The 23219-nt window shown below is 48.7% G+C and overlaps 1 protein-coding gene across 1 annotated transcript in view; it reads left to right on the forward strand.

Moving 5' to 3' along the window:
• Positions 1–23219, forward strand: part of FGD5 (FYVE, RhoGEF and PH domain containing 5) — a 105341-nt gene that overhangs the window by 21649 nt on the left and 60473 nt on the right. The window contains exon 2 of the mRNA XM_008152393.3: positions 17166–17298. Within this exon, the coding sequence (XP_008150615.3) occupies positions 17166–17298 (133 nt within the window). The remainder of the gene's footprint in view (positions 1–17165; positions 17299–23219) is intronic.

A 23219-nucleotide genomic window follows, 5' to 3' on the forward strand; every position in this document is an offset into this window, starting at 1 on the left:
CAGCAACCTGACCCTGAGATTTCAGACAGCCTTCCTGCTGTACTGTGAGACCAGCCGTGCCACCTGGGGGCTGGGAACAGCTTTCCCGGGGGGACCAGGCACTTCTAAGAGCGGCCCTCTCCCCGTCACCAGAGCCGCATATAGCAGGTCACACAGGCCCCATCTGGCTGTGAAGTTTGTGAGGCCCGCTCCCTCTCCTCAGCTCCACTCTTCCCAGCGGGGCCCAGAGCCTAACCTCAAGGCCTTGCATGCTTGTTGACACCCATTTCTCCCAAAATCTCTGTGCTCCCCTCTCCATCCCTCAGTCAGAATTCCATCCTGTCCTCTTACCCCTCCTGAGCCTCTGCCCAAACTCTGCTTTGTGCCCAGCTGCTCTGTCACGCCTTCTGCAGCTTCACATTCTTCCCCAGGGTGCAGTTTGGTCTGTTTTACGTACCACCTTCTCCATGAAGCCTTTGTTGTAGCTTCTGAAATTAATGGCACCTCCAGTGTCATCTGAATTTTCCCAACAGTTTTCTTTCCTTCTCTTGTGACTCCAGGGCCTTTCTATTGCCTTTCCGTTTTGTGGCTATGTGCCTGTTACTGAGTTAGCTCCCTGTAGACCCCAAACTCCTGCCTCTCCGGTGTCTGGCAGGAGTTTTGCGTGTTCAGTTTTGTGTTTGGACATGAAGATGGGTAAGTGGTGAGTGGACAGAGAGACGGGTAGATAGTTGGACAGGAGGGTGGGTGTCAAACACTGGTCCGTTGTCCATGGTATTATCTCGTCCAAGACGGATTGGCCCGGGGAGACCTCTGTGCCGTGCTTCCTCCCCACTATGAAAATAGAAAACAATCACTATATTTTTAAGAGTTGTTATATTTATCAAATGAAGTCTTACGTTTCTTGTCCTTAATTTTAAAATCCTGGGAGTTGAATACTTGATATTCCTTCAAGGAAAAGGGAATCTAAATTGAGTTGCCTTTTTCTCATGTTTGACGTTTTGCTTGATTTATTTTTTTCCTTTTCAGTTTCTGGCTCTCCATGAAAGGAAGGGTCCCCATCCTGAACTTAGCACAATACCTGGCACACAGCAGGGTCTCTGTAAATACCGAACAGCATCACAGTGTGCTTGACAGCCTAGGAGCCCTTGGGGTCTGTGCAGCTTGGAGAGTGCCCTGCACATGTGTTAAAAGTGGGATTTGAGCTTGAGAGGAGAAGGAGGCTGATGTGCTGTGCCAGATGTCCTCTGCTGTGGTCTTTTCCTTTTAGCCTTGAAATCTTGGCCTGGGCTCCCCCTTCCCTCCCGAGATGCTCTCTTGGGGACTGACACTGCGTCAGACCCGACTGCAGACAGCCCTCCCGCCCCAGGGTTCCACAGCAGGCATTGCATGCAGAGCACCATCTGGATGCCATGAGACTCACCAGTCCTGAGGGGGTAATATGCCAGGTTCACCCTGCTCTTCTCCCCCACCTCTGCTATTGAGAAGGTCCCGGCCAGCCCCTCCCCTTCAGGGAGCATTTTTCATGGACAAAGAACTAGGCTGGAGAGAATGTAGGAGTCTTGGTATCTAGAGAGCTTTTCCAACTTCTTTTGATCCTCACAGCAACTCTTTGGAATTCCCACCTGACAGGTAGTGGAACTGAGGCTCAGAAAAGAGAAGTGGCTTACCTAGTATTGCACACTAGGGGAGCTTGGATTTGAACCTGATTCTCCTGATCCTTTCAGGTACAGCAGTTCTTACATCTTAATAAGCCTAAAAACAACAACAACAACAAAAAAACCCCAACACCTATTAAAATGCAGATTTCTAAGTTTTGCACCCAGAGTTTCTGATCCACAAGGTCTGGGGGTGTGGCCTAGGAATCTGAATTTGTAACAAATCCTCCAGATAACCCCAATTCACCCTTCGAGAAACACTCCCCTAACCATGTGGCTTCTCCTTAACCAGCTTTGTGGAGAAGTCACCTCTCCCTCAGGTCCATTCCAGGGGGAAGGCAGCTTTGGGACCTGGCTGACATTTCTGTGTTCATGTAAAGGAAGGGATAGGAGAAAGGGTTTCTTCAAAGACAGCCAGCCTGCACAGGTAAGTGTAGTTGGCAGTGCCTGAGCAGCTTGCTTTTCAGTCAGACTTGGTTTAAAACCCTGGCATCATAGTTTAACAGCTCTGTGATTTGGGTCTAGTCGTTTTATGTCTCTGTGCCTCAGTTTTTAAATCTGTGAAATGGAGCTAATAATCCCTTGTTGGGAAAACTAAATTAGTGTTGTGCTTGAATAAAAAGGAAACTCCACTTTTTCCAAAATAGAATGCATAAAACCCTGTTGTCTCGCCATGCCATTGTTTGTGCTATTTTTCCTTGCTGGAAAGTCTTTCTCTCATCTCCCCTAGTAACCCAATACTGTCAGTCTGGTCAGTTGTAAAAGTCCATGATGGGTGTCTGGTTATCCTCTAAGGTGTGCAAAGAGGTCCCCACCCCTGGGTTTTAGAGCAGCTGGGAAGAACAGGTGTTTAAGAGTTAACAGAAAATCTGCCTTAGCTCACTCAGAAGATATATAGAGAGCTACTAGGTTTTCATTTGTTTTATTTTATTTTTCCTTTTCTGTCACTAGTACATGTCAACAAAATATTCCTGATGCCCCGACCCCTAGTAAGGGTTCTGAAGGCAGATGGGGATTCACCTGCAAGAAAGGCTTCATCCAGTTGCATTCTGAAGTCATCCTCAACATACTAGCCTCGTCCACCCGTAATTTAATCTACTCTGGGAAGTTTGAGTGAAAACTATGCTGTTAGTCACTTCGGGATTGGAAGAGACTTTTGAGAAGGGGGTATCCCATCTCTCACAGAATGCTTCAGTTCTCACCAAGCCAGTGCTTGAGTGACTTCAGGGACGGAGTTCTCAGCTCCTCATGCAAGGCTGTGGCATCCTTGCCGTTGTATCTATTAGTTCCTCTTCTCAGAAACGCTCTGAGAGGTTTCAAAAGTTTCTCAGATAAGGGAGTCTGGGAGCGGTGGTGCAGGCAGGATGAAGACAGCAGGACTCCACTTACTGAGGCTGGGATGTGAGAGAGTTTATCCAGACAGGGACCCAGACGCTCGAGCAGGGTTACAAAGTGGGCTTTGTATCAGAAGCAGCATAGTTGAGGTGAGCTCTGGAGTGGAGATCACCCCAGTATGCTGTTTTATAGGCTTTCCCATTTGTACACCACCTTAATACACTTTATCATAGGATCCTGCGGCACTCCATGAAGGTCCCCAGTTCCTCCCTGACTAGTGAGAAAATGAATCCCCAAATCTGGAAGGGCTAAGACTAAAGTTGGGGGCCAGGGGCCCCATAGGTAGAGAGAAAGGGCGAAGAGATGAGGAGTCTGGCTGCTTGCAGGCTGGATTTGGAGCTGGGTGTAGATGCAGAGGTGAGAACCCATGCCCACCAAACCCTGTTTATTTAGGTAAAGGCAACTTGCTCCTATGAAAACTCTTCCCTAGTTGATGAGACTTCCAACTTGCTTCACATAAGACTTTTCTCCTTGAATCCCTAACTTGGGGTTTTGTTATAAACGCAGATTCTGAGGCCACACCCCAGACCCTGTTTTCATTGAACCTGGGTACACAGTCTGATCTTCATGTAGAAGAAAATGTTTCAGCCAGTTTGGGGGCTCAAGGGATCCTGTCCTCCACAGGGGAGCTGAAAGATGGGATTCGTGAGGATGGGGCTGAGGGAAGAGGGTGCCGTGCTGACCTCTCAGTTCTGTTTTCCAGCTCATTGCCTCATTTCCAGCACTTTTCTTTCGTCCCAAGCCAGGATGGCCTATGCGATGGGTGGTTTTCCCAGCCTTCCATTGTTGTAGTCTCTGTCCTGGGTGTGTGGGGAGCAGGCTGTGCCAGATGGTGTTGCAGCCAAACTCTCAGAACCCATATTTCAAAGCAATTACAAAAAAAAAAAAAAAGGCAGGCTTAGTTGCTTAGCTCATAAACACTTCCAGATACTGGGCCACAGGCCCCAAAAACTACTCACACGGCACCCAGGCCCATGGCGGGGAGTCACCTGACATGCCCCTTGCACTGGGTCTGGGGAGTCGGGAACCACCATTCAGGGTCAGGTCGCTCAGCCTCTCTGGGCCTCAGTTTCTCCTCTTAGTTGGAAGTAATGATGCCTACCTTACAGGTTTGTAGGGAGAATCAACTGAGATGAAATATGTGGGAGTTTTGTAGACTGTCAAGTGCTGTGCAGTTCTTCCAGCCGAAGGTTTTGGGAAAAATCAAAGGAGACTAAACTTAGAGAATCACTCCCCTAGAGTCAGCATATGTAATTTCTTTGGAGTCAGAGATCAGTTCTGGTCCTGACTCCACCACTTCACAAGCCTCAGTTCTGTCATCTGGGACATGGGCTGATAATACCCCATTTGTCCTGTGTGAGGAGTAAATGAGACCGTGCAGGTAGGGTCTTGGCCAGGTCTTGGTACACAGGACGCCCTTGGGGTAGCCATAATCTTAACACTATGCCACGAAAGACTTTAAGAATGAGATTTTTGTGATGATTTGTTTGGGAATGCTGTCCTCTATTTTAAACATCGAACACCGTGGTCGGCAAACTGCGGCTCGCGAGCCACATGCGGCTCTTTGGCCCCTTGAGTGTGGCTCTTCCACAAAATACCACGGCCTGGGCGAGTCTATTTTGAAGAAGTGGCGTTAGAAGAGTTTAAGTTTAAAAAATTTGGCTCTCCAAAGAAATTTCAATCCTTGTACTGTTGATATTTGGCTCTGTTAACTAATGAGTTTGCTGATCCCTGATCTAATGTGTCCGTTTGCTTTCCTGCCCACTGTCCCCCTCGACCTCCCAACAACCTGTGAGGTGGGTAGGCAGAGCAGGGATTTTCATCGCCATTTTATAGATGAGGAAACTGAGACATGGAAGGAATGGTTTTGCCCAAGGCCACAGGGTGATTAGAAGAACAGGAATTTCCTGATTCCCAGAACAGCCCTTCTAACTCTCAACTATTTTGAGGTTGAAAATCCAACCCCAAAATGTATCCTTAGTGGGCTGTAGTCTGGAGACCTGGGTCTGCCCTGGATGGAGCTTTCAGTAAACATTTAAAACAGCAACAACATAGCTACTATGTTAGAGTCACTGTTCTAGATGCTTTTTATATGTCAACTCACTAAATCCTCACAAAAAACAACAACAATGAGAATAGGTACTATTATTCTCCTCACCTCACAGATGAGCAAACTGAGGCAGAGAAAACTCACCCCAGGTTGACTAGCTGGGAAGTGGCAGAGAACCAGGTTTGGAAACAGGTGGGCAGGCTCCAGATTCCGTGCTCCTAATCAGCATTCTCACTCAAGGACTCGTGGCAGTTCACGTAGAAGGTGCTGGGGTACAGAGGTGAGGGGACATGACCCCACATTTTGCTGCAGACTTGCCGTGTAGGCTGGGGCAAATCTCTTTCCTCCATCGCCTGCACCCCCCAGCCTTACTTTGCCTACTTTTGTCATGGGAGCATTAAACTGTCCAGCTCTAGCAAGGGTGGCATTTCTCTGTGTCCCAGGGAATGTCTGGGGTGTGGAGTGGCCAGCTGGAGCCCCAGCCAGCCATTGTGTGTTAGACTCGCAGGGCGGCTGGGTGTGGCCCCAGCACTGCCAGGCTCTCCCCATGGAGGAAGTGTCCATGTTTACAGGAAATGCAAGACAAGGCCTAGGAGGTGGGCGGAGGAGGGGCAGCCTGCCTCCAGGAGCCCTGAAGATGTGTCTGGGCATTGGTGGGGCTGAGGGAAGGTGCCCCTCTTCTCACCTCAAGAATGAGGCTTTTTGTTGTTGTTGAAGGGAAAGGTCTCACTTCCCAGCACCCCAATCCCTCCCCTCCCGACCTCCCCCTAGACTGCCTAGTCCTATAGGCCTCTAAAACCCCCTCCTCCCATGGGAGGCTCCTGGGAGCAGTGGAAAGAGTGTTGAGCTGAGTGATAGATAGATCTACTTCTATTCCTTCTGGCTCTGGACCTCAATTTCCCAACCTGTTAAATGGGTGACTTGTCTCAGCCCTAATAAACGCACAGCAAAGCTCACTGCCCTTGTGGAGCCCACAGCCCAGCGGTGAGGACAAGATGGGAAAGGAACAGGCCAGTCCCATTCAGCCCTGTAACCCGGCAGTACAGGTTGGCCTCATAGAAATGTCCCTTAAGAAGAGTGTGAAAATTGAAATTTTGGGGGGGAAAAATGGGTCCTATGTTGATTATACTGGAAGTAAGGTTTTTGTTTGTTTGTTTGTTTTAAAGCCTGAATAAAAACTGGAAAGGAAACTAACTTCATTGAGTCCACGCCAGGTGTCAGGCATTGTCGTCATTGCTTTTACATGCTCGAAATCACCCTTGAGGAAGCAAGGGTTATATTTGGGAACAGAGGACCTGAATTTATTTAAGTCTTAGGACTGCCCCTTGCTAGCTGGGTCACCCTGAGCAAATCCCTGAGCTTCTCAGAGCCTCAGTGTTCTCATGTGTGAAATGAGGGTACTAGTTGGTTATGTCCTGCACCTTCGTCTTCATCCCACAGGCTTGCCACCGGCTCCCCAGACTCTAGCCAGCCTCCTGTGGTCTCCAGCCTCCAGGGTGTCTCCCGCCCTTTGCGGTTCACAGGTGGCCAGGATGAATTCGCCAGGGAGCACAACTGGTCTGGTCCTTCTCCTGGCTAGAACCCTTCAGTGCTCCCCAGTACTCCTGAGATACACGGTCCAGGTGCCTTGGCCCTGCATTGGAGGCCCCGACTGCCTCATCAGCCTCTTCTCCCAAACCTCCTTACCTCATAGTGGATGACTGTGGCTCCCCATACCCCCGCCCCGGCATTTCTCCTCTCTGTGCCTTTGTGTAAACTTCCCTGGAATGTTCTCCCCTGCCACTCTTTTTTTTGTCTCCCACTCAACCTTCAAACTCAGCTTAGATCTCACCCTAGGCTAGAACCCTCCTGTGTTCCCTCCCCTACAACACACAGACTGAGGATCCCTTTTCTCAAAGCACTCATCTCCTATCTGCCTGCCTGTGTGCATCCCCACTAGGCCATGCGTGTGCCCTAGGGGCAGATAAGGGGTATCTCCTTCACCACTGTACCCCCAGCACCACGTAGGGCAGAGCTGATTTTGGTACATTTCAATCTGTGTCTGTTCACGGATGTACACAGGGACCTGGCTAGAGGTGCTTCCCCATGTGTCAGTTAAAACCAGGAGGTATTAAGTGAGCACCTGCTAAGTGCAGAGTTTAACATGGTGGACTGGCAGGAAGGAGCTCAAGTTTGGTGAGGAAGACAAATCTTGTCAAAAGCTAAGATGAGGGGTGTTTGTGAGTACTGGGACATGTACGGTGCCTGTGCAAGTAGGTGTGGCTGGGCAGGGGCAGATTCTGAAGTTTACCCGACTTGGGGGAAAGGGTTCTCTTTAAGAAAAAGATTATGCAATTAAGAATATAAAATAATTTGTAGAGCCTTAAAAGAGACCCATGCAGGTATGAAGCTTACACCTTACTGTCTTCCTGGTAGACCTGCCTTAGTAGTCAGAGAAGGCTTCCTGGAGTAGGAGGTGAGGTTGGCACTGGGTCCGGAGAGGAGAATCCATCAGCAAGGGCATTGGGGCCCTGGCTGGTGTGAGGGTGTCAGGTCAGCAGACGTCCCAGGCATCTGTTCTCGGCTGCAGCCCCTGCCCTGGAGAAGCAAGGTGGATTTATAGGATCTTAAGGGCCTTTGCCAAAGGGAAGCATTTTTCTGAAAATGCTTGTTTCCCATTTGAGGCAGAGGAAGTGGGTGAAGTTCAACAAGACCATAAGATCAACCATATGACGAGAGTGCATGTGTGTTATTGCGTGTCTGGGTTAAAGTGTGTTGTCCTTGCTTCATCACCTTTCCTTCTGGATCTGAGCCCTAGTGTGTTTGTCTCTGTCTGGCTCTGAGTGATTTATTTCCTATGTTCTGATCTAAGCATTCCACTCTGGCCACATGTGACTCATGTGGGCATGCATGTGAGAAAGGCCTCCACCCTCCTGCCCTCCTGTGCCAGTTGCACTGTGGACACTTCTGTGTCCTGGCACCTTAGGCACATGTGCATGTCTGTCTCCCAGCACAGGGAAGGCAGCAGTGAACCAGGGGCATGAATGTGTCTAAGGAGTAGGTCCAGCTATAAGTCATCTGCTTATGGTTCTGTCTGGGAGAAGCTGATGGAAGGGGAATAGCAGAGTGGACCTTGGGCAAGCTGTTTAACGCCACAGAACCTCAGTTTACCTAGATGAAAAATGGGGATGATAATGGTGCTTGCCTTATTACGTGGTGGAGAGGATCAAATGGGATAATCCATAAGATGCACTCAACTCAGTGTTCGATAAAGATTAGCTGCTGTTGCTGCTAGAAGCAGCATAGAGTAGGTTCTGTTGGACAGGCTCTGAAACCAGATTCCCAGTGTTCAGACCCTGGCTCTACACGTACCTGCTGGCACCTGTTTCTCCATCTATAAAATGGGCATGTTGCTACCTACAGAATACAGTGGTTGGAGAGAATTCATAAGGCATCTGGCACATAGGAAACCCCCTAAAATCTCTGGCTTCTGCTTCTATTCTTGCTGCTGCTGCTGCTGCTGCTGCTATTGCTGTTATTATTGGATAGATGTGTCCACGTGGAAGGGAGAGGTGGGACAGGGTGACTTTTTTTCAGATACCACACACAGAAACCACAAACTACCCCTCTCGTAGTTCCTGGCAGCTTCAGATGTGGTGTGTGGTTATGGAATTATAGTGCCCTTCAGCCATTGCATCCTCTCCGGCTGCTCCAGGTAGCAGCAGTGGCTCCTGGCCCCTCCCGCCTCCCCTGTGGCCTGAATCCCAGAGCAGAGACAACAGGAGGAAGATGTGTTTCAGTTTCCTCGTGTTTTGGGCTGGGTGCTCAGGATCAACAACCATGGAGACCATCTTGCAGATGAGGAAACTGAGGCCCAGAGAGAGGACGGGGTCCACCCAGTGTCACACAGCAAGTTGGTGTCAGAGGTGGGCCTAGAACAGTCTGTAAGACCTTGAGGAGCTGTGCCTGATTAATTCAGCCCTTGCCATTAGCTCAAACTGATTGTAGCAAATGGAACTGCTAGGCACTGTGCTGAGCAGACCAGCTACCTCGTTCATGCACATCATCTCATAAACCCTGAAAAGGTAATTACTGTTACCAGCTCCATTTTACAGATGAGGAAACCGAGGCAGGGAGGTTAAGCAAGTGACCTAGGGTCATTGGGCTGACAAGTGGCAGATCCGGGTCCTGACCTCAGAAGATGGAGTTCCAACACTTGTGCCCTTTATCCTTAGTCTTTTCTGTGGTCGCAGTGGAATATTATTCAGCCATAAAAAGGAATGAAGTCGTAGGACATGGGTGAGTCTTGAAATAATTATGCTAAGTGAAAAAAGCTAGATACAAAATGTCATATGTTGTCTGATTTCACTGATATGAAATGTGCAGAATAGGCAAATCCATAGAGACAGAAAGATTAGTGGTTGCCAGGCATCGGGGGAGGGAAGAGTATGATTGACTGCTAAAGGGTATGGGGTTTCTTTCTAGGTTGATGAAAATGTTCTAGAATTAGATGGTGATTGAAGATGGTTGCATAACTCTGTGAATATACTGAAAAGCACGGAATTGTACATTTTAGCGGGGTAAATTTTATAATATGTGAGTTATAACTCAATGAAAATGTTATAACAGAAAACAAATCCCTATAAAACCATTGACACTGTGTTTTAAGAGGAAGGGTGGAGATGTCACAGGTCAGAGAGCAAGGATATACTTCTGTTTTTACTTAGTGAAAAATGGAAACCAAATTTTTTAAAAAGCCTCTCCTTCAGTCCTGTTTCTGGGAACCATTACGAGCACTATCCCTTGGCTGACCCTGGGTGCGGATTGCATTCCCTCTAACAGGGAATGGAGCAGAGCCTCACTCTAGACGTGAGGAGGCTCCAGACGGGCAGCTGCTCTCAGAGCCTGGCCTCCATGCTGTGGGAGGCACGCAGCCTGGCCTCAGCACACAGTTTCACATGTGTAGGTTTAGGCCCTTTGGTCTCTAAACTTACAGCGCTGACCACATGGCTCTTGTGCCTATTTCCCTGACATCTTTCATGACTCCTGATTTACAGATTTAAAAAAATGAAAAAATGAAAACTGAAGCGTTTTGTTTCTCTCCCTCTATTTCACAGATGTGCAAACTGAGACCCAACAGGATGGTCCTATAGCCCAGATCATGCAGTAGGTTAGAGATGAATCCAGGACTCCCAGTCTTGGACCCCTCTCCTCTTCAGCTCTTTCCACTGTATCAGATTGACGGTTCCCAGTTACACTGCAGATAGCTCTAGCTGTGAAAATCCCAGTGTCCCTTTGAGAAAGGGAAGCATGGGAGGGGTCAGTTTTGAGTGACAAGGAAGTATCAGAGCAGAAGGTGCCAGCTGGGGAAGGCCTAGAGGGATCATTTGAGTGAACTCTGACAGTGGTATGGGAAGTAGGCAAGAGACGGGACTGAATGTCTGAAGATGTGGAAATCCCTGATTGTGCACCTCGCCCTCCCCTCCGTCCACTTCCAAACTCTTCCAGCCGCTCTGCTAATTAGGGTAGTCATGTTCGCCAAATCCGTCATCCTGTCGTCTCCATCTCAAACTTTCCAGCTCCCATCCCTGAAGCTCCTGCCCCTCCCCACCGAGCTGGCAAGCTTTAGAAAGGTCCTAGTCTATCTTGGAGGAGCCAAAGGATGTTGCATCTGCAATCTGGCCTCCTCCACACGTGTTATAGCACCAGCAAGGACAGACTTTGGGGCCAAAGCGCCTGCTGAGAGATCCCTAGTGGGGGAAGTGTTCCCTTTTTTTTTATGAGTTATTAGGCCCTTTTGGCTGTGCTGGGGGTTATGACTCCCAGCAAGTATCATAGGACAGGATTTAATGGGCAGAGTTGGATAGCCCTGGGCCGGGTTACAAAGTGCTGGTCTCCCCACATGGATGCACATGTCCTTTTATGACTCTAGCCTGCTGGAAAGGACTGTGCTCATTTGAAGGGTCATTTAAGGTAATGAGCTCTGTGCAGCTTTAATTTATGTTCCCTTTAAAGCACAAGTTGACCCAGAGGGAGGACACAGCTCCCTGGAGATCAGTCTGGGGGTTTAGAACTTGGGCCTTGCGCAGGCTCTTCTGGGTTGGCCAGAAAGGACTTACTACATGCCAGGAAGTGTCTCTATCATGTTCTCCTTTAATCCCACAACGAACCTACGTAATCATCCCCACTTTCCAGATAAGAAACTGAGAGGTTGGGTGACTCGCCTAAGGTTACACAGTGACTCTCTTCTCTCTGATGCCAAAGTTTAGGCCCCTTGGTGTCTACACTTACAGCCCTGACCATGTGGCTTTTTTTGCCTGTTTCCCTGGCATCTTTCATGACTCCTGATGTAGAGATTTTAAAAGATTAAAAAATGAAAACTGAGGCATGGGAAGGTTAAGTAACTTGCTTAAAGTAGAGCTGGAATTCAAACCAAGCAGTCCGACTTCTGACTCCACCCTCTTAACCAGTACTTTGCCCTATACTTTCTTTGAGGCCAGAGAGAGTACTTCAGTCACCTTTGATTCCTCCATGTATTAGCTCCTTGAAGTAGGTGCTAATCTATATTTGTTGAATAAGTGAGTGAAGGAATGGGTGGGTAGAAGGGTGGATGATTGGATGGCTGGATGGCTAAGGGGGTAGATGGAAGGATGGCTGGATAGATAGCTAAGTGGATGGGTAGTTGGATGGATGGACAGATGGGTGGATGAGTGGATGGAAGAGGATATAGATGGGTCAGTGGTTGAGTTAGAGGGCTTTCTTATGTGTAATGTATTGGTAGATGCACAGAAGCTGTCTAGGAACAATACCTCACTTAGTTATGATTATAATAGGTATTTTAATTAGAGAGGTTGTAGAACAAAAACATTGTCTATTTGTTTTTCATTAGTACCTATAAGACAGAGCCTGGAACATGGAGGGCTCTTAATACTTTTTTTTTTTTTTTTAATGATTGAGAAACCAAACAGACAGGCACCAGGTAGCCAAAAATACAAAGTTTTGCAGTCTTCCTTAGACCATACTGTGCAAAGGATCCATCTCAGAGTTGTATGTTGACAGACTGGGGAGATGGATGTGGTATGTAAGGGTTCCCAGTCAGTTTCCTCACGGGAAGAAGTGGTTACTCACCCAAGACACAAGTTCTGCCAGGGCCTGCCTGCCAGAGCGTTTGGACAGAAGGTGTCAAGGGAACATTTCTCAGAGCTGTTTTCTTTCCCTGGGTTCAAAGCTCAGCCTGGTAGCAACTATCAAGGGTCTGAAGGAGCAGATCTGTAGACACTTGGGGTCTTAAAATCAGAATGTTTTGGTTTGCTTATTTAACTGATTTCTCCCCAAGATAAGGTCTGTCGCTATAACTTTCATTGGGTCTTCAAAGACATTGGATGATACTTGCTCTTTTCTGTTGTGAAAGCACATTTTTAATGGCAATTTATCCTCATTTGTTGTGTTCACAGTGAAATTAAAAAAAGTCAGAAATATCATCAGAGCACCTGAACCTTTGCCTCCTGACTTCTGTTTTAGGGATCTTTTGAGAAAACAGAAGTTACAAGAAGAAGTAGAATTAAAAGAGCATGGGCCACATTTCTAGCCAAAGCCGAGGTTGGATTGAGGACAGATGATTGGTGGGTCAGAGGTCACCGGGTTTATTTCTGGGAATTTCCAATGCTGAGCAAGATCATTTGAGTCAAATGTTATAGATTAATAACTCTATGGTTTACTAGAGGCCTGGTGCACGGATTCATGCACCAGTGGGGTTCCTCAGCCTGGCCTGCACCCACTCGCAGTCCGGGACCCCTCGGGGGATGTAGTAGTGTGCGAAATGGCAGGCTGCCAGGGAGGAGCCCGAGCCCTGCGGGAGCAGCCAGTGCCCACTCATCCTGTCCACTGCACCTGCCGCCACTCCGTAACGCTGCCAAGGAGGCGGGAGAGGCTCGCACTGCTGCAGCTGTACTCGCCAGCCATGAGCCCAACGTCTGGTGCCTGTCGGGTCAGCTGAGTGGCGCTCCCGCTGTGGGAGCGCACTGACCACCAGGGGGCATCTCCTGCATTGAGTGTCTTCCCCCTGGTGGTCAGTGCACATCATAGCGATCAGTCAAATGGTGGACTGGTCGAACGGTTGACCAGTCACTTAGGGTTTTATGTATAGAGATTTTATTTTATTGTTAATCCTCATCTGAAGATATTTTTCCATTGATTTTTAGAGAGAGTGGGAAGGAGAGGGAGAAACAGAGAGAAACATCTATGTGAGAGAGACACATTGATTGGTTGCCTCCTGCACACACCCCAACCAGGACAGGGGAACCTGCCTCTGAGGTACATGCCCTTGACCGGATTCAGACTCAGGAACCTTCAGTCTGTGGGCCGATGCTCTATCCACTGAGCCAAACCGGCTAGGGCTATATGTTTTATTTTAAAGTGTTAGAAGAACACACAGTGTGACTTCATGGGTATTATCACTTAGGATGGGACCAGAGTAATAGCACATGTTAAAAATTAGTTGACTTTAAGACAACAGTAGGAAAATAATAAAATAGCCAAGGCTGAGCTGGTAATGAAGAGAGCTGTTTTACATGATTTAACTCATTAATCCCCCAACAGTTCAATTAATTAGGCACCGCTGAGGCTTGGAAAGGTTAGACATGGCCAATAAGTGGCATGCCAGAATTTGAACGCAGTCTGACATGGGAGTGTGAGCTCTCATCTCTGCAATCCACTGCCTCTTGAAATAAAATAAAAAACAGCACAAATAACAAAAAGCAAAACCTGCTTTGCCCTTGCAACCTGACGTCAACACTCCTCAGCACTCTGAGGGAACCCAAGTGGGCCTCTGTTTTCATGCCTATAAAGTGGGATTGAGCATTAGGAGAGGCCTCTTCAGAGGTAACATGTGTTGGCCTGGACTTGCCATGTGACCTTGATCCAGCGCCTCCCCCTCCCCGGGGCGGGGGGCGAGGGGCTTTCATGAGCTCTCTCCCCAGTGTCACCCAGGGCTCAGCTGGGCTCCATGGAATACAACCCTGTGCTTGGTTTGAGACAGAGCCCCCAAGTTCTCTGATGCCCAGCAGCATCCGATGTTGGGCAGACTTCACAGCAAGCATCAGGGCCCAAGGACACCCACCTTCCCGTGTCCCAAGTTGAGCAGAGCCTTGCCTGACAGGCTGAGCTGTTGGATTTGAATTCTAACAGCACTGGAATATCCCTGAACAACTTAAGCAAGAGGGTGACACAATCAGATGGGGTTTAACAAGGTCCCTCTGGCCACCGGGTGGAGAACAGATTGGAGGGCAGCCAGGGTGGGACGGGAAAGAACAGGAAAGCAGCTGTTACAGATGTCTGTCCAGGCAACAGATGGCTTGGACCACAGAGGCTAGGACAGAGATGCAAGCAGAGGTGAGAGATATTTAACAGTAAAACTGGAAGGGGTTTTAATGCTTAAGTAGCGGCTGGCTGTGCAAGGAGATGCTCAGATTTCTGGCTTGCTGCTTGGGAGGATGGTGACACCAGCACCCTGTGGGAAGCTTGACTGGGAGTCCTTTCCTTCTCTACAACACATTCTAGGAAAGGCCTGGCATGTACCTTCTTCTCCTGATGAAGAGGAATGGTTCAGGGACACAGGTAACTGCTCCATCTCTTACCATGACTGGTAATCCTCCACAGGAAGTCATGGAGCCTAATGGAGCCATTCCTCTTAAGGGGAGAGCAGGGTCCACTCCCTGTCTGCTGGACCTATGGTTGCAAATTGATGCAGGTGGCTCTCGAGGGAGGAGAGCCAGGGCTCAGTGAACCATGCAGTCACTTTCCTGAACGTGGTTCTGAGCTTGCTGAGCAAGTACAGTGTGCCTGACGTTTAGGCTAACCGGTGGTCCCTGACCGTGAAGGAGGTGAGGGAGGTCCTTGGAGGGCTCTCTCATGCCTTTATACACCTTGGTGATATATATAGCTTGTTGCAAAAATATGTTGTTTGCTTTCATAGTTTGAAAGAAAAAGGCAAACAAAGTATTTTTTGAAAAGAAAGAAAAAAAGGTCTAACCAGTGGAGTAGCCAGTTGGATAGTAAAGTAGATCTTGGCTCAGCCTAGGGTTCAGGGTCAAGGCTCAGCCGGGGTCAGGACTCAGTTTTGGCCTCTGCACACAAGGGCACAGTTACAAGTGCCCTCCATTACATACATTATGTCAGCAGACGCCTAGGCAGGAACAGGCCCCACCATCACAGGCCACCTTATCCTTGATCTCTCTGGCCTCATGGCCCCCATGTGGACTAGGGGATGCTCATCCTGCTCTTGTTTCTTGGGCTTCAAATTGTTGTGGAGATAGGCATCCAGTCTCCTACAATAATTGAGAAGGAGCCCCAGGATGGGCCCCTAGTTCAGATGTCGCCTGAGGCTCAGTTTCTCCTCTTCTGATGTCCCCTGCCCTAGCCATGCCTCCCCTGCCTGAACCAGGACCTGAGGTGGATGCAGTGCTCCTGGGCTAGAGTCAGGCCTATCCAATACAGCAAGTGGATGCTCCCTTCTCTCCTCCCATTCATCCATCCATCCATCCATCCATCCACCCATTCATACCTCCATCATTCCAGCATCTCATGCTGGCATTCCCAGAGGGCAGGAATAAGTGTGTGATAAAAAGTTAGTAAGACTAGATGCCTGGATTTTGAGTATGAAGAGGAGTTTTGTGAGAAGTCTGGGACCACATTGCCAAAGGGAGGAGGGAGCCATTGAAGATTTTTGAGCAGGAGAGGAGTATGGCCCGATCTCTACTGTAGAACAATTACTCTGCTGTGTGGAGAGGGAGGCCAGGAACAGGGATCAGGGCAAGGGGGATATTATGGGGCCAGAGCCGCCTCTGTGGGGATGGCTTGGAATTCCAGAAGGGAGAATTCTTCTCCAGGTCGGTCTGTGTCACATGCCAAGCGCTTTGCTGCCTCCGTGCCTTTCCATAGCTGCTCTCCCTGCCTGGAACACGTCCTCGTGCTGTCACCAAGCTGGCTCCTTCTCCTCCTGGTCTCACACTCAGAGAGGCCCTCCCTGAACTATCTAAACTATCTAGTTCCACTTTGTTATTCTCTATGAAAGCACCTCCTTCCCATCCTTTACTTATCACAATTTGTGATCATACATTAGTTGTCCCTTTTTGAGAACAGCGACCATATCTGCTTTAGTCACTTGTGTTTTACTGGTTGTCTAGCTCTGTGCTTGACATAAAGCAGGCAATCAATAAATATTTATTGTATGCATATATGAATTAATTAATGGCATGCCTACATAGTAGCCATAGCAGTATAGCTATGAGATTGTTATCATACCTGTAGAGTTGACCCTTGAACAACGCGGGTTTGTACTACACTTAAACACATTTGTTCAAGGGTCAACTGTACTTTCTATCCAGTTGGAAACCCATGTGTACAGAGGGCCAACTCAAGTTATACTCGGATTTTCGACTGCGTAGGTGATTGGTACCCCAGACCCCAGTGTTGTTCAAGGGTCAACTGTATATGCTTTCTAAGCATTGATCCTTATAGCATCTGCCAAGAACGTGAGATGGGGATTATCCCCAAGAAGACTAAATAGAAACTAATATCCTGAGATGTGTCTTGTCCATGACCTAGCTGATGGCAGAGCTGGGATTAGGGGCCGGCATGTGTATCCCACACTTTGTCTACCACATCCTTGCATTTCTTCTTAGGCTCAGAGAACATGGCCACCTGTGGACTGACCCTGCTGTCTGATCAGCCAGTCTAGACCACCAGATCAATCATATTGAATATCTCTTGTCCTCATAGTAATTATTTCTACCTTCCTTTGGCATCACAGCCTGCCTTGTATCTAACAGGAGAAGGTTCTGTCTGAGACACCATGTCTAAAGCACTGAGGCAGAGTTTGGCATGGTCAAGGAACTAAAAGGAGGCCAGCATAACTAGAATGGGGGCAGGTAGGAAGGTTTGTGTCTGCGTCTTACTCACTTCTGGGTCTCCATGGAGGGCACAGAGCTCTCTGCACACATTGCACTTGTTATTGGCTTATAGCATTAATTGGTCCCCTGGCCTATTCACTTTGCCTTTGCTGGACACAGAGCTCTAACCTTCTCTCTCCTCTGCTCTGACCCCAGTGCCTACACAGAACCTTACAAGGTCTGTCCCATCTCAGCCGCAGCCCCCAAGGAGGACCTCACATCGGATGAAGAGCAGGGAAGCTCCGAGGAGGAGGACAGTGCTCCAAGAGACCCCGGCCTCACCAACAAGGTAGGGTGCCTCACCCAGGGTAAGGGGCCAATGGGATGTGGGGGATCAGAGTTGTGAAGGTGGAGAGAGGATGGCGAAGGGCCCACTCCATCCCCTTTTGATGCGGAGGGAGCGGTTGGCAAACAGCCAGGCCCGCACTGGCTACAGAGGCTGAATCACAGAGCAGCCGGGGCTGCAGCATTAAGACACATGGCAGGCACGGGATCCTGTGTGGGTGATGCAAGGGCTACTACTCCTGCTGATACCCTCTTGGGTCTGAGGAAGTTTGGGCTTCCCAGAACCTTTGTGGATGAACTAGAATAAAGCTTCCTGAATGAATCAAGACAGACCTGGAGTCTAATGACATGGGCCCCTGGACCTCAGTTTCCTTGTCTGCAAAGCGGGGAACATGAGGGTGAGATGAGTTAAAGGATCTGAGTGAGTTTCCTTAACTGTATCCAGAAGTCTGGGGAAAAAGTTGGTTTCTCCATACCCTGCAGTGGTGCACTAGGAGGTGGGGCTGAGAGAAGGGCTGCCTAGCCCTTTGTTTGGAGGCAGATAGTCACTTGGATCCAAGTCTCAGTGGAGACCCAGACCTTCCTATGGAGCACTGGTGCATGGTGGTAATTACAGTTGTCCCACAGTATCCTCGGGGATTGGTTCCAGAATCCCCACAGATACCAAAATCCACGGCCACTCAAGTCCCTTCTATAACCTATCTTTGCATAGAGGCTACAGCAGGGTGTGCCTATGTATCATTTTATTCGTGTGCCTTCAAGTTTTGCTTTTTGGAACTTTCTGTGATTTCTTTTTTTTTAAAGAGTATTTCTGTTCCTCAGTTGTTTGAATCCACAATATATGTGCTCGCTATTGAGTGCTCATTGTGAGCCCTGCTTCACTTCCATCCACTGACATCATCTCATTCCTTCCACACTCCCTTTCTGGGAACCGAGAATTGCTGTCCATATTTTACAATTGAAGAAACAGAGAGGTAAAGAACTTGCCCAGGGTCACACAGCTGCTCTTCAGTCTTACCAGGGAAATATCACAGGGTGATGAGAGCCAGGAATTGAGACCACAGGGTACAGGCGAGGAAGGGTTAGATGCTTGAAATTCTCTCCACTCCATCTTCTGGGCCCCTCTCCTGCCTGCCTGTGAGGATAGCTGGGAAGGCAGAGGAACACTGCCCTCCTATCTGACAGACCTCCTTTAGGCACTTTGTCCTGTGTCTGTCTTCCACACTTTGTCATCTCCTTCCGATCCTAGGGTAGGTGTGTCACTGATGAAAGACTGTTCATGTGGAGGCACTCAGCAGGAGTCCCTGGCCCTTACCAAGCATTTTATGAATGGTGATGTCTTTCATTTTGTTTTTATACCCTTGATTTCTTTTAAAAATTCATTTATCTCTCCATACAGTGTTTTCATAAAGTGACCTGGCCAATGCCATGGGGAACCCTGAAGGGGGCTTTCCCACCGGGCCCCTCGTCCCCTCCCCCTTTCACTCTTGTCCCTGCTTCTCCCCCTCTAGATAGAGTGAGTGCTTTCCTGGCACCAAACGCTTGCACATTCATTATCTCTTGTATTCCCTATAACAGTTTCAACGTCAGTACCATCATCCCTGTTTTACAGTTGAGGAAGAGGTTCAGAGAGTTTAAGTGGTTTGCCAAGACCACACTGCTGGTGATTGAGGGGGTCGGGATTCAAAAACAGGTCTGGCTGGCTCCAAGCCCAGTGTTTGTTTGTTTGTTTGTTTGTGCTGCAGTCCTGGGGACCTTCTCTTACCTCGCCACTCCTCCCTGTTTCCCAGAAAGGAACTACTGACTTTTGTGGGAGAAGGAAGGGGAACGTTGAATTAGCATGCCTTGCCTGTTTAGAGATGGATTTGCCTTTCCTGGGCATCCCTGAGGTCGTGGAACCTGGGAGCAGGAAAATTATAGTAGTTATTGGGAATGTGGTCTGAATCTGAGCTCTGAATCGGGTGTGGGGACCATGCCTGGAAGAGTTGAAGAACTGATGGAGCAGCGGGGCCTCCCAGGTGTGACTTTGGGGCTCCCAGGTCCCCCACCTCGTGTTGGCTTCCTACCACAGTCACAGAGTCCTCTGTTAGACCTTCTTCTGGAACCATCCTCATCTCCTCCTCCAGCTGTGTTACCGCTGACCAGTCGCTTTCTGTCACGCAACTCAGCCTCCTGCCTCTAAAATGGGAGCATTAATAGTAACTGCTGGGCTATGGGTTGAATAAGAACACAGATGGGAAAGTGCCGGCCACATAGTAGGGGCATAATAACGACCTGTTGTTTCTGAGTCAAGAGTCAAAGGGAAAGTGGGAGAAGGGAGGGTCTGGCCTCCCAGGATCCCTTGTGAAGACATGAGGTACGAGGGCCCTGGACATTGGTGATCAGCATCCCAGCCTCCTGGTCTCCAGGCTGCTCCTTGGACACCCCCAGGAATAAGAAGCTTATAAGAGGCAGGGTAGCATAGAGAACAAGAGCTTCACACCCACCCAGCTTTGCCACTTGCTAGGTGAGTGATTTGAACAACTTCTTAACCACACTGTTCCTCAGTTTCCCACCTACAAAATCGGGAAAACAATCACAGTACTGCTGCAGAATAGTTACGAGAGTAAACACGTCTATGGAAACTGAGAACAATGCCTGACACACAGGAAAAGAACACACGAAGGTCAGAGCTTTCGGGTGGGAAACACCCTGCCTCAGGTCAAGTGGGACTCGGCAACAATGCCAAGTCATGGAACGAAGGCAGCTCCTGCCTCAGTCAGGGGCCTCTGATACATCCTGCTGGGGGCCAGCCAGGTGTGGGGCCTGCACAGGGAGCCCGGGTCGGAGACAGGAGCATCCTGTCATTCTGAGCACAGAGGGAGAAATGCGGGTCTAAGATTCCTGCCGGCAGGTCAGTTCACTCTCGGGAGCCCAGCCTTCTGATCTATCCAACGAGGCTGAGCTTCTCTGTCCCACCACCCCCTCCTCCTCCTTTGTGAGGTTTTCATCATGTGCCAAAGTCGAAATTACCTTTAAAAATTACGCTCTCATCACGTGAGATGTGCTCTACTAGATTCTCCCTGTGGCATATGAAATCATCACAGGTGAAGGTTAAAGACCCCTGGAATACTCCTTCCCAATCCCCGTGCCCTTACGGAGGTAGCTGTAGTACACAGTTTGGCATGAACCCTTCCAGAACTTTCCTCCTGTATTCACCCACATATTTTATTATTATAAGTGGAAAATGGGTGGTATTGTTTGTGGAGTTATTTTTCCATAAATTATATAAAACTGTAAGAAACCTGGAGTAACTTGGGTTGGTTGGGTTTGTACACAGAATTCTTAGTATTTTCCCATATTGGTATATAGAACTCTAAATTATTTTTTAGCGCTGCGTAGTATTCCATTTTATGGCTATGCGGTGGTTTATTTCACCATCCCCCTGCTGAGGGACCTTTGCCATGTTTTTCATGTGCTTGCATCACCAGCAGCATTGCAGTGCACTGCTCATACACCTCCTTAGATGCACGTGCAAGATTTCCTCTAGGGCAGATCCCAGAAGGGACTCAGTGGATCGGCGAGCAGTCTTTGTACCTGCTGCTAAACTGACCCCCTAAGAGGCTGTTCCAGAGCGCTCAGTGTGGAAGAGTTCCCGAGTTGCCAGGCCTCGGGGCAAGCATGCAGGGAGATTTCCAGAGTGAGCAATCTTTCCTGGCTCCTTTTTGCCGTAGACACTTGGTGGGGTGGGAGGTGGGGAGAAGGAGCATTTATTCCTGATTCTTTGTCTTCCATGGTGTCTGAAAATTCTGTTTGTCCAAAAAGCAAAGACCTCTCCTCTCTGTGCCTCCATCACATCATTGGGAAAATGGGACCCAGATTTCCATCTCCAACCACCTTGCAGGAACAGGCCTAGAGAAGGTGTGAGTGATCAATAGAATTGCTCCCCACCCCTCCCCCTGCCTCAGGAGTCAGGTTGGGGTAGTGGAGGGGTGAGTTGCACCCTTCTTACAGTTTGATATGGTTTATGTAAAAATAAAGGGTGGTGAGCCCCACCTTCCTAGATGTTTTGGGGTGACCAAGTCAGGAGTGGGGAGAGGTTGTTGGAGCAGGATAGGAAGCTGAACCCAGCTAGTCCACCCACATGGGACCTCTTTCTCTCTCCCACTCCTAGACATACAAAGGGTGTGGGTTGAAGGAAGGAGGGGGCAAAAAAGGAAAAATAAGAAGAACTTAAAAATAGATGTGAAAGGAGACATTCAAAGGTTGGCTGGCCTGTTGCTCCTCCCTGACAATGAGCCCAGTTCTCAGACTAATGGGTACTTTTCAAGCTAAATACCAGCTCCCTCGAGACCAGCCCAGGAGTTGGGGCCCCTCCCTAGCCTGAGACCCATCGTCACTGAGTTTCCCTGACAGGTCCACCCCTGACCCTGGGCAGAAGTTAGTGCCCTGCCTCTGGAACAGACTCTCCTGCCATCACGCCCTCCGTGGCTCCCCATTTATGCAAGTTGTCTCCTCCCTGGCTGCACCCGAGGTTAGTCAGCCTAGCCTAGGCCTCCTTGCAGACCTCACACCCCTAGGCCTTGTACCTTTGGCCTCACCCTGACAGTCTGCCTAAGTTAAAGGGTTCCCATGAGCCCTGGTTATTTCCATGGGCCAGTCTCCAGCCTGGGTTAAGTATCCCCCTGTGCTTTCTCCACACCACAGACCTCGGAACCCACCTGTGCAGTCCTGCACATTGCCCCACTGCAAATGCTACTTCCCCTGGTCCCGGGGAGGCCCTTCTAGACTTGCATCAGCTTCCTCAGGCTGCAGCCTGCTCTCCTTCCCAGAAAACAACCTCGTCCCCTTTCCAACATGAATTCCCTCCCGTCTGCAGCTCTTCTCTCTGTATCCTCACTCAGTTTCTCCCTGTCCCTCCTCCTCTTCAATAGAAATTTATTTATTTACTAAGTACTCACTGAGCACCTAATATGTGCCAGGCACCCTTCTATGGGCTCAACATACAGCAGCCACAAGTCAGGCTGGGCACCTCCCTGTCCTGGTGGCATTTACATTCTAAACAAGAGGAACGGTCAGCCAGAAACTCCTGAGGTGGCACAGGTGGTGAAAGTTCTGTAACCAGCAGACAAACAAAACGCATTGTGATCGTGGAGGACAGAGCACCAGGGGTGAGGATTGAGGAAAAGTTAGGGAGGTTAGAGTAGGCCTTTATCCCCATTTTTAAAACTTATGTTAAAATATACGTAATGTAAAGTCCACCATCATAACCATTTTTAAGTGTGCAGTTCAGCGGGATTAAGTACATCACACTTGTGCAACTGTCAGCACCATCCGTCTCCAGAACTTTTTCATCTTCCCAAACTGCAACTCTGTGCCCAATAAACATAAACTTCTCATTCTTCGCCACCCCGCCCCCGCCCCCAGTCCTTGCCAATCGCCATTCTACTTTCTGTCTCACTGCTCTAGGGACCTCATTCAAGTGGAATAATACAGTATTTGTCCCTTGTGATTGACTTATTTCACTTCCCATAATGTCCTCAAGGTTCATCTATAGTATAGCATATGTCAGAATTTTTTTCCTTTTTTAAAACTTTAAAAAAATATTTTTTTTTATTGATTTTAGAGAGGAAGGGAGAGAGGGAGAGAGATAGAAACATCAGTGATGAGAGAGAATCATTGATCGGCTGCCTCCTGGATGCCCCACACTGGGGATCAAGCCCACAACCCAGGCATGTGCCCAGGCCAGGAATCAAACTTTGACCTCCTGGTTCATAGGTCGACACTCAACCACTGAGATACACCGGCTGGGCAGAATTTTTTTTTCCTTTTTAAGGCTGAATAATATTCCACTGTGTATATAGACCACATTTTGCTTATCCATTTATTAGGTTGATGGACACTTGAATTGCTTCCCCATCTTGGCTATTGTGAATAATGCTGCTG

The sequence above is a fragment of the Eptesicus fuscus genome, chromosome 18, assembly GCF_027574615.1.
Source record: "Eptesicus fuscus isolate TK198812 chromosome 18, DD_ASM_mEF_20220401, whole genome shotgun sequence".
NCBI classification, from domain to species: domain Eukaryota; kingdom Metazoa; phylum Chordata; class Mammalia; order Chiroptera; family Vespertilionidae; genus Eptesicus; species Eptesicus fuscus.